This window comes from Leuciscus leuciscus (genome assembly GCF_965113295.1).
Source record: "Leuciscus leuciscus genome assembly, chromosome: 6".
NCBI lineage: Eukaryota > Metazoa > Chordata > Actinopteri > Cypriniformes > Leuciscidae > Leuciscus > Leuciscus leuciscus.
In genome coordinates this window covers 31,979,660-31,998,498 of record NC_138730.1, presented here as the reverse complement: position 1 = coordinate 31,998,498, position 18,839 = coordinate 31,979,660, and the positions used below count along the sequence as shown (strand labels likewise).

Sequence of the window (18,839 nt, the reverse complement as noted above, 5' to 3'; positions counted from 1 at the left end):
GGCGTTGTCTGGCTGTGCACCAAGGTATATTTGTGATCTTATTGTGCCATACTGTCCTGCTAGGGCACTTAGATCTTTAAATCACTTTTAAATGTGTCACGATGTCGCTACAAATTAAAGGGTGATCGGGCCTTTTCTGTGGCTGGGCCCAAGCTTTGGAATGCTCTCCCTTATCATGTGAGGTCTGCTTCTTCATTGGACATTTTTAAATCTACTCTGAAAACACATTTTTATTCTTTAGCTTTTGGAAGCTTGTAATTGTTGTTTTTTATAGTGTAGTCCTGCTATGCACTATGTACAGCACTTTGGATCAATTTGTATTGTGTTAAATGTGCTTTATAAATAAAGATTGTTGTTGTTGTTGATTATAATCAACAGTAACATGGGAATTTCAAAAGTAAAGTTTTTACTTTACACCAAGTTCAGTAAAAAACATGTGAAAGGGCATCACAAATAAAGAAATGTATTACATGTTCCTCCTTGTTTGTATTATTACACACTAAACTATGCCTCATGTTGTTTCCCCTTTAGCAGCCATTTTTTTTATGGTCTGCATGTTCGATAAGCTCATTTTGTAAACACCACAAAACTTCAAAGTTAGTAATTTTGAGAAAGATGATCAGTATTTTCTGGTATTTGGGGATTTACAAATTTGTTTTAAAAAAAAATCATAATTTTTCATCATTGTGTGACACACAAAATCCACCATTTCCAGTAAACCTATAAGTGTTTCATATCAGAGTTGAATTCTAGGTCATTGCCTTTCTTAATGCAGTTAACAAACTGCTTAAACCAAGTGTTTTAAACTTTAATATACCAACATTTAAATTAATAATTTGATACAATGCACTTATCGTGTACATGTATGTTTTTACATTATAAAAAAAAAAAAATACCTGCATATAATTACAGCTGTAATTAATTCCACTGTTGCACTCTTGATTACATATGGAAAGCTAGACACTGCATACTCATTATTTGTAATTACACTGTTGACCTTACACCTTAACCCAGCCTTAAACTAAACCATCAAACCTGACTAAACCTGTCCTTAACTATACCCATACAGTATGTACAGTACAGTATATCCCATCTCAATAGCAGCAAAAGTATTTTGCACTACGACATGATATTGAACCTCAATTTTTATGCAAGTACATAGTATTTAAAGACACCTAATATAAAGTGTGACCACAAAACTTTAATCCATTCTCATTCATTGTAATACATTTGATTATCATTTAGTAATGGTTAGGGGTGTAACGATACCCTAATTTCACGATTCGATACTGAACTCACGATACGATATTATTGCGATACTCCAAGACATATAATAAAAGGTTTAAGAAAAAATGTACTGTTGATTAAATGCTAAATTTGATATAACATTGTGGGTGTAAATGAATAGGCTTGGACAATGGTGACACCAGAATAAATATATTCATGATTCTGAACCTGAAAATACAGAATTATTTTAGACGAATATGCTTGCACTCTGTCACTGGCTAGATAATGTAGGCCACTTTTTACTGGTAACATAAGACTTAAAACATAAGCATTATCAGGGCCCACTAATATTCCCCCATTATTATACATTATATTCAACATAATATATTGTAGTTTAATGTAGTACTGACTCTGAAAACTTAAATTTTTTCTCACAGGGTAATTTTTATTTTGGGTGAACTATCCACGATACATATTGTCACTATCCACGATACATATTGTTGCATTTTTGTATTGCGATATATTGTGACACGATATATTGTTACACCCTGGTCAATCAAGGTTCCATTAAGTGTACTTATAGATTTTCATCTGGTTGGATTTTGTGTGTTTATAATACACAGAAGCCAAGAGTTGGTTATTTATGCATTTTATTTTCATATGTTTTGCACAATACACATTATTGAATGAAAGTCAGTCATTGTGGAAGGAAGCACAAGTCCACTTAATTGTGGATGTAAATAAGTTGCAAAAAATTAAAGATATATAGACAGAATATTTCAGAATTAATCCAGCTTCAAAGTAATGTAAAAATATATTTTTTACAAAATAATATTTTTTTTACATAATAAATGTAGAAATCATTAAAATAAAGAGAAATTAAACATGAACTACATCTAAGTTGCTAAATTAGAAACAATTAAATGGCGGCATATGTCTATAGCATCCTAAACTAGAATAGTTGAGCCCATATTATAAAAGCATATAAACACATTACATTCAAATGTGTATACCATATATGATTCTTAAAACCATAAGCACTATAGCATAACTGAGGGTGGTTACATAATCCCTTGATCATCATTTAACAACAACGGTGCAAATCTACTGGCTCTAAAAATGTGATGCAACATTTTCTGTTGTCTTCGGTGAAGGCACTGTGATAAATCCAACTGATGATAAACGACTTGGATTTGTGAGACCTGAAAGACAAATAATAGACCAATTGTAATTCTTCAAACAAAACAGCACACATTTTATAGAGTTTGCTAATGAAATATTGGGTCTCATTCACTAATGATTGCGTACAAGTTGCATACTTACTGTATGTTTGCAGAAAATATTCTGAGAAAATTTGCAGCAAGATCTTCGCGTAAAGCCATGTGAGCCATTCACAACCAGACTTGACTTTATACTCATGAAATATATTTTATAAAGATCAAAAGTATAGAACCTATCCCAGTTTGTGCACTATTTGTGTTAAATGACTGTAATAGAACTATAATTTAGTTCGCCGGGAGTCTTCTTTTTTCCTCTGAGTGTTTATTTACACCAAGTGCAAATAGCCCACCTTGTAGGCAGAGGCTATTTACACTAACTCCGCCCACTATTGTCTAATTGAGCCAGACAAAATTACAAAAGAACTCCAGCTGATAACAGGAGTAGTGAAGTGGAGAGTGAGGTGGGTGGCGTTAGCTTGTGATGAGTCTGCCTTTTTTACGAACACATTCTTCTCCGTTTTCCCATCACATATCAACTCTGAGAAGCGTTTATTTTAAATAAAGAGTATGGAAATATTCAAAACGTGGAAATAAAGTACCTAACAGGTATTTAATAGTGTGAATAAAGTGATTATCTGATAAAGTTAGGGGTAGGTGTAGGGTAGTCAAGTGTACTTTTTGGTTTTTTATCAGATAGTCAACCTTGTTCTGTTTTTGTTTAGTCAAGTTTTAGTCGACAAAATGTCTGAGCATTTTAGTCTAGTTTTAGTCAATGAAAACCAAGTCACATTTTTGTCATGCTACATAATGGTAAAATTGATCATCCTGATTATTTTGCTCAAAAATATAATTACAACGATTGTTGTCAAAGGTAGCGCAAATGCATTTATTTAACAACCACGATCGCAAATATAGTCGAGATTTATTTTTGAATTTATTACAGTTTATCACTGAGAAGGTTTGATCTTCAGATTTAGTCGCAGCAACAAAGTGGCAGAACAAAGAGCTTTCAAGACAGAGGCAAGTAATGTCTCAATAAAATGGCATCCATTTATGATTTTAATAAGTATAATCATTTACGCTGAAAATGTTATTTTTATTGCATATTGTTTTATAAAATACCACAATACACTGAGGTGCAAATATTATCTGTGTAAATTGCATTTAACATTATTTGCGCTTAGTGCAAATAAAATACCTTTTGTTAATGCAAATGAACACAATGCAAATAGACGCTGTCTTATTTGAATGTATGTTTCAGTTAGTTCTAAATGTTATCTTAAACTTATAATAAATCTAAATGCTTAACTTAAAAAAAATCATAATTTCTGCATGAAAATGTTTTTACGAACAAATGTTAACACACAGTTAGTGAATGAGACCCATTGTCACAAGATATAACATCGACACTCACGTTAGCTCATCCATGCTTTGAAAGTCACCAGGACGTTGAACACAACAGTCTTCAGAAAGAGAATTCTCAGCCAAAAGAGGCCCAGTGACAAGAAGTTGATTTCTTGATCTGCAGAAATAAAAATACAATTAGTATGTCTTTAGGGTTTACCATGTATTTTGCACAATCCAGCATGTGCGATCCAGCACTTTCATCCAGTTTTCAAATTTGTTTAATGTTTATTAAAATGATAGTAACCTTACAATCTGAAATCTATGGGAGTCTAAATAAAAAATACAGTAAAAAAAAAAAGAAAGAAAACACTTACCTTTTTCTATACCACCACTTTCACTGGATGATCCTTGACAGCTCTCTGAATGTGGAATAAAGTAGATTAATCTAATGCAACCAAATATTTTATTAATTAAGATGACATTTTTTTTATTGTATATGTGGTAATTCCTACCGTCTTCTGGGCAGTTTTCTCCAGTTCCAATGGCAAAGCTACTGTAGTAGTTTTGGTAATCTTCGCCTGAATATCTCACTACATCTGTACTGTTGCTGAATCCTGCATCTGAATGGTTCGTGTAGTCAGTTGCCAGACACGAGTCTTCAAATTTGTAAAATTCTGGTTTTTTTTCTTCTTCTGTAAAAATATAAGAAAAAAAAAATTCAAACACATTAGTTTCACAAACATGAAGTGTATGTTTTTGATGCAGACAAGAATTTGCCAATTACATTTCGTCATTATGTAATTAGCTTTTATGGCAGATTTACTGGATTAGAAAGTACATTCGCTGACAAGAAACATTGTAATTTTACATGTGCGAAAACATTTTTCCAGACAGACAATTCAAATTAAAATGGAAAAAAATCGTATTGTCGATTCAATGAATAGAATATAGAATAGAATAGTATATTTGCCTCAAATCAATGACACCAAAGTTCTACACATTTAAAATATTGATAATACGTCAAATTCTCACCCCATACTTCAAAAGTAATAACTGATTTTTCTAGGCCCACAGGCTGATACCTCACCTCAAAAACTCATTCAGTCTTTCAATATGTAAACCAGTTGTTTATTATATATAATGAAATGTAAATTTCACATTAACAATATAACACTGTATCGGAAAACATATTTTTAAGATATTTAGGACTGTCTAGCTTTGTGTTAGTTGAATTTATACTACAATGATCACAAGGCCTTACAGTTTCAATCTTATTCAAGATCCGAACTCTTACTGACGTGATCTAGCTTGGGTAATACAATGCTTTTAGCAATTATGCTGAGATGTAGATGGCTTTTAATTGCATCAACACAATTCGCCTAATGAATAGACTACTTCATAATGGTATGGTAATATATTCTGCATCATACAATATTTAATATTCAATAAATACGAAATTTCAGGCTTAAACTCTAAATTGCTTTTTTTATGATTATACTGTATTTCTTTTGATTGTACTGTATTTCTGTATTTCATTCTTTCTTTATTTGCTGTAATGGGTAACGATTACAAGTCCTGCTACTAGTCCAAGTTTGGAAGTTTTTATTTTTAGAATCTTGTGCCATTCTTTATTCTTTATTCTTTATTTCAAGGATAGCCCCCTTGCCATGCCAGACCATGTTTAAATTAAACTCAAATAAATGTCAATTCAATGTAACACTTGTTTAAACTGGAAAAACCATGTCAAAAATGCTTTTGTACTTAGCATTACTAAAATTAACATTGTACTTAAATTATAACAAATAAAATATTCAAAACGATATAATGTAGTAGATTCTTATCCATAGGTTGCTACTTACTTGGGTGGACAGATAAGTGTGTCCCTTTCCCAAATATGATTTTGTTAGCAGTGTTAGTCACACAATGATTAGCACACATATCATAATCCTATACATGTGGCCAAAATTACACATGCTTGATGCTCTATATACAGTACAATACGTACTATAGTTCCTAACAAAATCAAAACAATATCAAATTTAGTTTATTTTAGAATACAAAAATAACTGATAGTCGGCCTTTTTAGACACTTATCAAACTAACCAACTCAAAAGATGTTTGTATATCTATTCAGTAATGCTAAAAAAAGAAATCGAATATAGTCTTCGATCATTACATGACGAAATATGTGCCATTAAGATTAGAAAGTGATTTTTACTGAGAGTTATTACATGTTGGTGAATTCTAGGCTGTCAAATGTCTAGCTGATTGATTATAATGCTGATCAATTTCTCAATTTAGCTATTTCGCCTTATAAATGACTGAATTTATGAAAAATCCTTACGAGTTACTACCAAAGGTTACTTGGTAAAACAATAATTGTTGTTTACAGTAAAATCAAACCTCTCTTTGTGTTCTTTATCTAACTCTATTTTTAAATACCCAATCAATCTAGACAGTTACACAACATTATCAGAGTTCTTTGATTAAAATATATTATTCTCTTACTTGATTGTACTGTTAATTTTGTCCCTCCTCCAAAGACTATTTTAACACTAGAAGTCACACAGATTTATATATCAGTACAAAAACCATTTGGATGGTACCTGTATACTGGATAAAATAGATAAAACAAAGTAATTATAGATTTCCGATAATATCTGTAAGAAAGAGATATGGATAGTATCCTTAAATGAAAGATTTGTACTACTGTACTAGTGATTCTTATTACTGCAATTTGTTTAGCTAATTATCTGTTGCAATTCTTTATTTATTTTATTTAGGCATAAACATCTGTTGTGTAAAAATCATATTATTACATATAATAATAATATATGTGACAAAGGTGGAAACTCGTAGTTTTCGTAGTAATGTAGTTCTGTTTAATTTACTTCATTTCCTTATTTCATTGTTTTTTATCTGATGTTCAGATGAATTATTTCCAAACAAAAGTAAGGTTTTACTTACTTGTCTGTACAAACAACTGAGTTCCCTTCGCAAATATCATTTTGCCAAAGTTGCTAGTCACACAGTGACTGTCAGTGTTATAAATACTTCAATAAACAGCACGTCAAAACTTCAGTGTTCATTTTAATTGTTAGAGCCACTCAGTAATGCAGTTAAAATATTTGTCAAATTAATAATTGCATAGATTTTTTTTTTTTTTGAAAACTGAAATAAATATTGTAAATAAATAAAAGGAGCTATGAAAATCGAATGTATAAGTCCTATACCTGTCCTATTGGTGGATTATAGTGCAAAGAGCTTGAGTAATATCAATTGGAGTAAACTTTAAATCCATAACTTACTCGATAACACAATGAGCTGAGTCCCTTGCCCAAAGATCAGTTTGTATCCATTTTGAGTCACACAACTACAAAGCTCAACACAGAAATACATTGGATACTCTTTCCTCTGATAGGTATAAATGACATGAGTTTCGTAATTTGATATTACATTAAATTCGATTAATAATTCGATTATTTAATCACTAATGTCTGTGAATGAATTGGGTTTTAAAAACATCTGAAAACGTCTGATATTTGGTGGTACTGTAAATTTAATAGTAAATTTCACTACTCATGAGACTAAAATTAGATACCAAGTCCTATGAAAATAATATGCTATTATTATATTATAATATTTGAATGGTTGTACTCACTTGCTTGTACATAGAGTTGTGTCCCCTTCCCAAATAATACTTTACCAATATTGTTATTCACACAGTGGTTAGTAGTGGGATAATAACTTCCATGAGTAGCAGGGACAACCTCCATCATGTTAGATTTAACATCAACTTAACTATATTGTTTTTCTTCTACATTAAAGGGATTTATAAAGAATAATAAATAAATAAAAACATTTATGCTTATGGACTGATGGCACAAGTGCAACTTTTATATAAATGTGCATCCCTATAAAGTACTTTAGATGCACATACACATCTGTCTCTTTAATGTCCTCAACATTTTTGGAGCGGCCATCTTTTAATGTGCTTGACAAATGAATATATACTGAATATATTGAATAATATTGAAAAAATGTAAAACAACTTACTGGAATTTATTATTATTTTGGTCCCTGCCCCAAATATGACTTTGTTGTTGAACCCGGTATTCACACAATGGTTTTGTCTTGCACTTTTATCCTTTTTCCTCAAGGCCCATTATATTTGTCAGTTTACTTTTTTGGTTTAGTAACACCAAAGTGCAACTTCACTGAACCGAACTGTTTGACATCTAAATCTATTGTAATGCATTTTGACAAAAGTAATTCTACATTTAAAATACAATCAAAGTCACGGTTGGTTGATGTTATAATGGGTTTAAACAGAATAAATTATCCTTCAATTAAAGATTCTTACTGTACCATCATGCTTATAGAAATTATTTAGTCCAATTAATTGGACTACTGTGTGACAAAAGTGGACACTCCTGTAGTTCTGTTTAAAACTCATGATTTCCTTATTTCGTTTTTTTAATCTGATGCCCAGATGAATTATTTCCAAACAAAAGTAAGGTTTTACTTACTTGTCTGTACAAACAACTGAGTTCCCTTCGCAAATATGATTTTGTCAAAGTTGTTAGTCACACAGTGACTGTCAGTGTTATAAATACTTCAATAAACGGCATGTCAAAACTTCAGTGTTCATTTTGATGTCAGAGCCACTCAGTAATGCAGTTAAAATATTTGTGTCAAATTAATAATTGCATAGATTAAATTTTTAGAAAACTGAAATAAATATTGTAAATAAATAAAAAAGCTGTGAAAATCTCATGTACAAGTCTACTTGTTCAATTGGTGGATTAGTGCAAAGAGCTTGAGTAATATCAATTAGAGTAAACTTTAAATCCATAACTTACTCGATAACACAATGAGCTGAGTCCCTTGCCCAAAGACCAGTTTGTCTCTGTTTTGAGTCACACAACTACAAAGCTCAACACAGAAATACATTGGATACTCTTTCCTCTGATAGGGATAAAGGACAAGAGTTTCGTAATTTGACATTACAGTAAATTCTATTAAAAATTAGATTAATAACTAATGTCTCTGGATGAAGTGGGTTTTAAAAACATCTTATGAAAATGTCTGATATTTGGGGAAACAGTAAATTGAATATTAAATTTCACTACACATACACTTCTGTCTCTTTAATGTCCTCAACATTTTTGGGGCGGCCATCTTTCATTGTGCTTGACAAATGAATATATACTGAATATATTGAACAACTAATAAAGATAAAACTTACTGGAATTTATTAGTATTTTGGTGCCTGCCCCAAATATGTCTGTTGTTGAGCCTGGAATTGACCAAATGGTTTTGCTTGGCACTTTTATCCTTTTATATTTGTCAGTTTTCTTTCTTTTTTTGGTTTAGTTAGCCCAAAGTCCAACATCACTGAACACAAGTATTTGATAGTTTACATGATAAATCTATTGTAATGCATTTTGTTTACATTGTGACATGTCATTCTCATTTTACAATACAATCAAAGTCACGTTTGGTTGATGAAATAATAGGTTTATCACAGAATAAATTCAAGATTAAAGTACAACTTACTGCTTAGTACAAGAAGTTTTGTCCCCATCCCAAAGAAAAGTTTTTGTCCAGTATTCACACAGCCATTGGCCATATACTAAAAACTAGCAATATCCTGATATCAAAAACACTGCAAGCAATTCTGTCACAATCGCTCTTAAATAAGATTCAGTGTGAAAACTTTAAAGAAGGAACGACATCCATTTATATCAAAGTTTAGTGGTAGAATAAAAATCTGTTTTTAACTGTTATGTTTCAAAGACAAAAGAAGAGTTGATGTTCCTAAAGTTAACATCAAGCAGTAAGTTTTGAATATATTTATCTGGGAATTAAGTAGGATTTTACAAGAAAAATGATGATCAGGATATCACTGTTGATGTATTGTTCTAATCATAAAAAGTACATATTTCATAAAAAGCTATGCGATATTTGAGAGAACTGAGCCACACTTACTTGAAAACACAGTTAGTTTAGTGCCTTTCCCAAATATAATTTTGTATCCAGCTTGAGTCACACAGCTGTTGACCATAAACACATAACTGCTGCTGAACATATAATCATCCTGGATAAGGTATGTTTTCATTTCTTCAAATGGTATAAAGGTGATTATTATCATCTAAACTCTAATTTAGAAATAATTTAACTAATGTATCAGTTAAATGTCAGCTTTATTCCAAAGATTGTATTCATGCTGTTTGGATGTACTAATAAATGGCTATTATTGTTGATGTTACATAAATTGATGATGCCAAAGATTTATATTACGGTTAAGAGGAGGGAAATCCTAAGAACTTGTTAATTTGTTCTTTTTACATGCAATCTACACAGTCTGAAGTTATTAAAATTAAAAAACGCTTTTAAACTCCACTCTCAAGTCTGTCTTTTCCAAAGCCTTGCACATCAGTACAATTATCTGATCTACTCATATTTTACAGTAATAGTAATTTTCCACTATACTTTTTATTTTTATTTTTTATGTTATATGATGATAATGTCTGTAAGAATATTAAAAAAATGAAAGAAAACCTATCATCACGAACATATTATCTATTGCATAAAATATAAGGGTTTTTTCATGCAGCAGTTTAATAAAATAATTTAAGTAAAATAAATGAGTGATTATTAGTTTAGAGATAAAACTTACTTGCTTGTACTATAAGTTTGGTCCCCTTGCCAAAGAACATCTTAAATTGATTAGTCACACAGCTATTGACTCTGTACCAAAAACCAGTCATGTATTGTATGTCTTTCAGTCTTTAAAAAATTACTTTAAAGATCATACTTTTAAACATCATAAAGAAATATTTTACTACTTTTATCACGATGCTTAGAATTAGAACTAAATTTGTTCAGCAGTGTTTGATTTTGTTCCCGAGTCCATCTTGTTGAGTCCGAGTCGAGTCTAAGCACTGAACCATTTTAGTTTGAGTGAGAGATGTTTATTATAGTTTTATCGTAATTTTATGTCGTTACTTATTTTTCTTTCATGTTACACATGATGTGAATTCGACTGTACTCGGAAAGTCTCTAAAATCTAAAATATATCAATGTATCAGTCAAATTAATAATTGCATAGATTTAATTTTTAGAAAACAAATAAATTATAAAAAAAAGCTGTGAGAATGTCATGTACAAGTCTACCTGTTCAATCAGTGGATTAGTGAAAGGGGCTTGAGTAATATCAATTACAGTTAACTTTAAATAACTGAATCCATAACTCACTCGATAACACAATGAGCTGAGTCCCTTGCCCAAAGATCAGTTTGTTTCCATTTTGAGTCACACAACTACAAAGCTCAACACAGAAATACATTGGATACTCTTTCCTCTGATAGGGATAAAGGACAAGAGTTTCGTAATTTGACATTACAGTAAATTCTATTAAAAATTAGATTAATAACTAATGTCTGTGGATGAAGTGGGTTTTAAAAACATCGTATGATAATTACTGATATTTGGTGGAACAGTAAATTGAATATTAAATTTCACTACACATAAACTTCTGTCTCTTTAATGTCCTCAACATTTTTGGAGCGGCCATTTTTCAATGTGCTTGACAAATGAATATATACTGAATATATTGAACAACTAATAAAGATAAAACTTACTGGAATTTATTAGTATTTTGGTGCCTGCCCCAAATATGACTGTTGTTGAGCCTGGAATTGACCAAATGGTTTTGCTTGGCACTTTTATCCTTTTATATTTGTCAGTTTTCTTTCTTTTTTTGGTTTAGTTAGCCCAAAGTCCAACATCACTGAACACAAGTATTTGATAGTTTAAATGATAAATCTATTGTAATGCATTTTGTTTACATTGTGACATGTCATTCTCATTTTATAATACAATCAAAGTCACGTTTGGTTGATGAAATAATGGGTTTTTCACAGAATAAGTTGAATACTAAGATTAAAGTACAACTTACTGGTTTGTACAAGAAGTTTTGTTCCCATCCCAAAGAAAAGTTTTTGTCCAGTATTCACACAGCCATTGGCCATATACTAAAAACTAGCAATATCCTGATATCAAAAACACTGCAAGCAATTCTGTCACAATCGCTCTTAAATAAGATTCAGTGTGAAAACTTTAAAGAAGGAACCACATCCATTTATATCAAAGTTTAGTGGTAGAATAAAAATCTGTTTTTAACTGTTATGTTTCAATATTTCCTAAAGTTAACAACAAGCACCATACTAATTTCAAGTCATGTGAACTTCTAATATTATACTCATCTATTATTATCCTCATAATAGCATTCTATTATAGTAAAATTTTTAATATCTAAATTAACATTGTTAAGCAATGCCAGCCATTAAATACCAAATGAACGCCCTACAAGAATATGGACTTATGATCTTTTGAAAAGACAATTAACTTACTTGAAGTAATTATTAGTTTGGTGCCTGTCCCAAATATGATCTTGGTGCCTCCAGGATTCACACATCAGTAAAGCACAGTACATTTATTCTAAGTACAATGTGGACTGTTGTAGGGTGGATACATTTATATTAAATTCATTTTTGAGATATTATTCATTTCTACAAATAAACAAAAATACAGACTATACCCTATAAAATTCTGCTGAGTTCCGTTCTTTGACAGTATGTTTTTGGTGGTTTTTGTTTGTATTTGTTTTTTTTTTTTGTTGCATAATTAAAATGTCAATACATTAGTTGTGTTTACTAGCAGTCTTATCTGAAAATACTTTTACATTACATTATTTGCTTTTCTATAACATAAATATGAGATAACTAGCATTTTTAAATAAACATATTATGCATACAATTCAATATTGGTACGAATATTGGATATGACTTACTTGACTGTACAATGAGTTTTGTTCCTTTGCCAAATAACATTCTAATTTGATCATTCACACAGTCATTCATCATGTATAAAAAAGTATTGACATCCTGATGGCACTGAACAGCATAGAGGAGATCGCATTTTACAACAATGGAATGAAAAGTCACCTTAAAACCTAAATAGTTCATTGTTCCAGTTTTAACAAAAAATGTAGGGTATTTTTTTAGTGTTGGGCCCGAGTCCACCACAAGAGTCCGAGTCGAGTCTAAGCACTTAACCAATTGAATTTTAGTGAGGAATGTTTATTTATGTATTTTTGTCTTAATTTTATGTTTCTTTCTTGTTTCTTATTTTTCTTTCATGTTACACATGATGTGGATTTGACTGTTCAAGTTCACGTCAAGTTTGAGTATAAGTCCACCCGAGTGCGTCCAGTTCCAAGTTCATTCATAATTGCAGTCCAAATCTAGTATTTTTTTTTCTTTTACTATTATAAAAGTATTTTTGAGGAATGATGGCCATCAATATATTCAGATTCAGTCACTTATATGTTCAAACTGTAAAACAGACTTGACATATTGCCCTTATATATATATTCAAGCATTCATACTAAGATTAAAGTACAACTTACTGGTTTGGACAAGAAGTTTTGTTCCCATCCCAAAGAAAAGTTTTTGTCCAGCATTCACACAGCCATTGGCCATATACTAAAAACTAGCAATATCCTGATATCAAAAACACTGCAAGAAATTCTGTCACAATCGCTCTTAAATAAGATTCAGTGTGAAAACTTTAAAGAAGCAATGACATCCATTTATATCAAAGTTTAGTGGTAGAATAAAAATCAGTTTTTAACTGTTATGTTTCAAAGACAAAAGAAGAGTTGATGTTCCTAAAGTTAACATCAAGCAGTAAGTTTCGAATGTATTTATCTGGGAATTAAGTAGGATATTAAAAGAAAAATGATAAAGTACTAATTCCCAGATAAATACCTTCAAATCTTTTTAAGAAGATAGAAGATCACTGTTGATTTATTGTTCTGATAATAATCATATTGCTCTTATAAAAACATGCATATTTAATGAAAAAGCTATGCGATATTTGAGAGAACTGAGCCACACTTACTTGAAAACACAGCTAGTTTAGTGCCTTTCCCAAATATAATTTTTAATCCACTTTGAGTCACACAGCTGTTGACCATAAACACATAACTGCTGCTGAACATATAATCATCCTGGATAAGGTATGTTTTCATTCCTTTAATTGGGATAAATGTTATTATTATCACCTAAAATCTAATTAAGAAATAATACTATAATTTATCTGTTAAGTATCAGGTATTATTCCAAATTTGATGTACAATAAATGCCTATTATTGTTGATGTTACATATTGATGATCACAAATTCAAAGTTATGTATTAGGGTTAAGATGATGGAAACAAGAACTAAGCTTAGCTGATTTAAAGAAATAAAATAAAATAAATAAAAAAGTCCAATTATATGATCTACTCGTATTTTACTTACATAAATGGTAATTTTCCACTATACTATATTTAAAATAAAGAACTTGACATCTTGCCCTGATATACTTGGAAGAGATTATATAAAAGGCCATATTGACTGTGTAAACTATATTACATTTTAGACTACTAAAGTAATAGGCTATCACAATTCTTTTGGTCAACACAATACTTACGATAATAGTTTTTTCCCCTCTGTGCAATTTAGCATCATATGAATGTTAAGTGTACACTATGGGAAAATAATGGGAACAGTTTTAAATTTAATATTGGTTTTAAAATATAAAATAAAAAAAAGACAAGCTTGATCTACACTTACTTGAAAGGACAGTGAGTTGAGTGCCTTTTCCAAAAATAATTTTGTTAATTCCTTGAGTCACACAGTGGTTTATCCGAACACGTAAACATGTTGCCTATACTCTCCTTGCTTTGAAGCCCAACAATAAGGGCTATATTTATTTAGAATACTTTATTTGGAATCTAATTCAACTGTTTATTGGTGACTTTCATTTAAAAGTATAGATATTTGAAAAGCATACTATAAATTGTTCAACTATAAAGGTCATACAAACTACAGTAGCCTTAAATATTGATTGGAATAATTGGGAATCTATTTATATAATCTATAGCCTATCACAGTTACCTATTATTACAGACATATAAGGATGTTAATGCTCTTTGTGAATTGTATTTCTCTGAAGTAAGCATTTCATGGAGGCAGTTATGGTTTAAAGTCATATAAAAGGTTCTTATTTTTCATGTGAAACAACAGTATATCAAAATGAAATTGAAGCCATTTTGTATCACTACTAGCTATCAAGTACTTTGATTGGTTTGATGAATATATCAGAATTGACAAACTTTTTTTAAGTTTTAAAATTATTGCAGCTCTCTTTCTTAGTTTACTGTAAGTAGCAGAAAACATACTTGAATCAACTGTTAGTCCAGTGCCTTTTCCAAATATGATCTTTTCATAGCCAGCATTCACACATTAGAACAGCATGGTACATTTACCCAGAATTCACTCTAGCCACTCTTGTTTGGTGTTTATTTCATAGTGCATTTTTGGATATGACTGTAAATAAATAGATTTTGAATATCTACTATTACCATTTTTATCCAATCAAACTGCATGAAATTAAGTAATTTAACTGTACAATTAGGAAAAATCCTAACTTACTTGATTGTACTATGACTTTGGTCCCCTTGCCAAAGAAAATCTTATATCCATCATTCACACAGCCATTGACCATATAGCGAAAACAAGTAGCTCACTACATGAAACACTTTAAACTATAATATATTAATATTCAATGTTACTGTAGCTGGTCTAACCTTTATAGTTGTAAAATTTATATGGTTATCAAATATATACTTTTAACTGAAAGTCACTAATAAACTGTTGAATTATTGAATATATGCATTTGGGAAGCACTTTGATTCATGCAAATATTAATATTATAAAATTATTTTTGTCGTTTTTTTATGATGAACCTTTCTCTTCATCTTGTTTAGGTTTAAATGAAATATGTTAAGGATCATACTTTTTATTATACTAAACTATTTATTTGATGAAGCAAAATATCTTACTTGAAGTAACAATGAGACTGGTGCCGGTCCCAAATATGATCTTCTTGTTCGCTCCATTCACACATCAGTATAGTATAGTACATTTACCCTTAGCACACGTTTGGCCAGTGAGGTTCCATCTTTTGGGGCTCATTATATTTATTTTTAGGTATGACTTGTTTGATTAGTTTGGTAAATTATAGCTAGAATCTAGAAAGAGTTTGATAACGATAAGCAAGTAATTTAGTTTTTAGAAAACTAACCATTATCAAATGTATTTTTGCCAACTTTAAAGAATTTCTGATCTTGACCATTTATCAACATCACATATACTTTTACAACATCACAAATTTTTTTCAAGTTTGTTAAATGATTCCGTTCCATTTTAAAGAAGTGGGGAAAAAATCTAAATATCACAACACAGATTTGATCTTTTCTGGACATCAGTTTGAACTGACCTCTAAAAGGTTAGTATTTGTTCATGTTGACTGTCAGAAATGCATTACTTACTTGTTTCCACAACAAGTTTGGTTCCTTTTCCAAAGATAATCTTATCCACATTCACACACCCATTGACTATGTGCCAAAAACTGATGCCTTCCAGCTATGTTACACACTGTCTGAAATTATACCATCTCTACAGACTACAGTAAAGCAAGTCCAATCTAGCTAATGATTCACTAATGATGTCCACACTGTTTCAGTATCAGCATTTATAAAAGCTAGATTATAATCAGTACTAATTTTATACTCACTTATTTCAACTGTCAATTTAGTTCCTTCTCCAAACACTACTTTCCATTGTGCTGATGTCACACTGTAAACTTTATCTACACAAAAACATTGCCCTCTACAGAGTCCAACTGTTTCATATACTGTATGCATTTAATGCTTATATAGTGCTTATAAAAGTGTCAGGGCAGTGCCAATATTACATTTTGATGATTAGATAAATCAATTGTATCAAGTTAATCTGGTTGGTATTTAAGTGGAAATTAAGAGTAAATTCAATACATTTGGAATATGATATATAATGTATATTTCAACGTAACATTTTCAGTGGCATTGATGTAAGCTTACTTGTTTCTGTTATAAGTCTTGTCCCACTCCCAAATATAATCTTGTTGGCAGCATTCACACAAGTGCTGACCCCATCACAAAAACCTCACTGTTGTATTGTGACTTATTTAATATCGAAAATATTGAAAACTGTTCCCTTGCTTTGTATTGTGTTATTTTGTATAAATGGGTTTGATGTAATGAGAGAAAGAGTTTATTTTACCACTGTATTTTTCAACAAAGACATTAGTTTTAATTTGCTACGAATATATTCAATTGTCTCAAGTGCCAGTCTAAGTCATATCAGCTTCCTAATTTTCATGACACAATGAATTACATAATGCGTTATGAGGAATGAGATATAAAGACACATGTAAAATAATTTAACAATGCAAATTTAAACATGCTAAATTGAAAAGATAAAGCAAGGTATATCTCAGGTAACTGACTGTCCTTACACTATCGAAAAGCTACTTTAAAAATTCCAATTCAAACTAAAGGTTTTAACTTAGTATATGAACATTTAGGATGAACAAACACTTGTTGAATTTTTGATTATATTTTGATAATGGAAATGGTTTGTTTTTAGGAGGATGTCAAATTGTTTACAATTTAAATAAGATTTGATCAAAATATACTGTGATTAAGCTGCAATGTGAAAACTATATTATAAAACTACATTATAAGACTGATTACAAAAAATCACTGAGTATAACATCAAGTAGACTACTTTTGCATATTAGTGATACTTTGATATTCAGTATTTATCTTTTTACTTAGTGGCTTTTCATTTATTAAACAATGCAAACTTACTTGTTTCTACAGTGAGTATTGTCCCCGTCCCAAAGATTATCTTTTGAGTATTAGTCACACATGGGCCGGGTCCATAACAAAAACCATCTAGCCTGAAGTGTTGTGAGCTTTAAGTATTGTGTAATAAATTAAATAAATGCAAGTACTTTAACAACCTTTGTCAGGTTTAATCACACTTGTGCTTTTGTTTTGCAATAATATTTCACTTTGAAAAGACTTTACTGCAAAAGAGTGACTTTCTTTAGTACTATTTTTATGTTACTGTAAAAGAATGAAAAAAATTAAAACTCACTTGAATGAACAGTTAATTTTGTCCCAGAACCAAATGTCAGCTTGCCAAACCCTTGATTCACACAGTATACACACTCATTACAGTAACTTGTGTCTGCTATAGCTAAGTTATCGTGTATGAACACTTGATATTTACTTAATACTGTTATTTTCCATAAACTTTCAACAATACAGTTTGTGCATTAATGCAAGCTACTTTTGGTAAGAATTATATTACCATACCTTACAATAGACTTTCATACTTCAAGATTCATATTTGTCAAACCAAAAACATTTTTACCTGTGGCTGTCATGAGGCATAATTAATCAATAGAATTTTTGTTAAATTTATACAACTGGTGTTTCTTCATAACTAATATATGCAAATGAATGATTAGCTACATTAATGTTTTTGTGAAGAATGACAGCATCATTTTTTTTAATAACTATGATTATTTGCATTAATAACAAACTACCAATAGAAGTTTTCAAATGTTCAGAACTTACTTGCTTCTATGTTGAGTTTTGTCCCTTTACTAAAGAAAATCCTGTTGGCATTATTCACACAGACATTGAGTGTGCACCAATAACTTGTGTCATATTTAATCGGCCATAATTCACCTAACATCTAACACATTATATATCATATTGAATTAATCTTTTTAAATGAAAGTCTGATTAACTTAATTGACTGATTGAAGTAATTTAACTGTATAATATGAACAAAATCCTAACTTACTTGATTGTACTATGACTTTGGTCCCCTTACCAAAGAAAATCTTCAATCCATCATTCACACAGCCATTGACCATATAGCGAAAACACATAGCTCACTACATGAAACACTTTAACTCCTATTATAATAGTATAATGTATTAATATTCAGTGCTACTGTAGCTTGTATGACCTTTATAGTTGTAAAATTTGTAGTATACTCTGCCAATATGTATCCTTTTAAGTGAAAGTCAC

The 18,839-nt window shown here is 30.5% G+C and overlaps 1 protein-coding gene across 1 annotated transcript in view; it reads right to left on the bottom strand.

Moving 5' to 3' along the window:
- Positions 1–1,860: 1,860 nt before the first annotated feature.
- LOC309500309 (M1-specific T cell receptor alpha chain-like) overlaps positions 1,861–18,839 on the bottom strand; it is a 53,926-nt gene continuing 36,947 nt past the window's right edge. The window contains exons 2-5 of the mRNA XM_082171878.1: positions 4,307–4,486; positions 4,169–4,213; positions 3,862–3,969; positions 1,861–2,429 (exon numbers count right to left, since the gene is read on the bottom strand). Coding sequence (XP_082028004.1) covers positions 3,863–3,969; positions 4,169–4,213; positions 4,307–4,486 — 332 coding nt within the window. The 3' untranslated portion in view covers positions 1,861–2,429; position 3,862. The remainder of the gene's footprint in view (positions 2,430–3,861; positions 3,970–4,168; positions 4,214–4,306; positions 4,487–18,839) is intronic.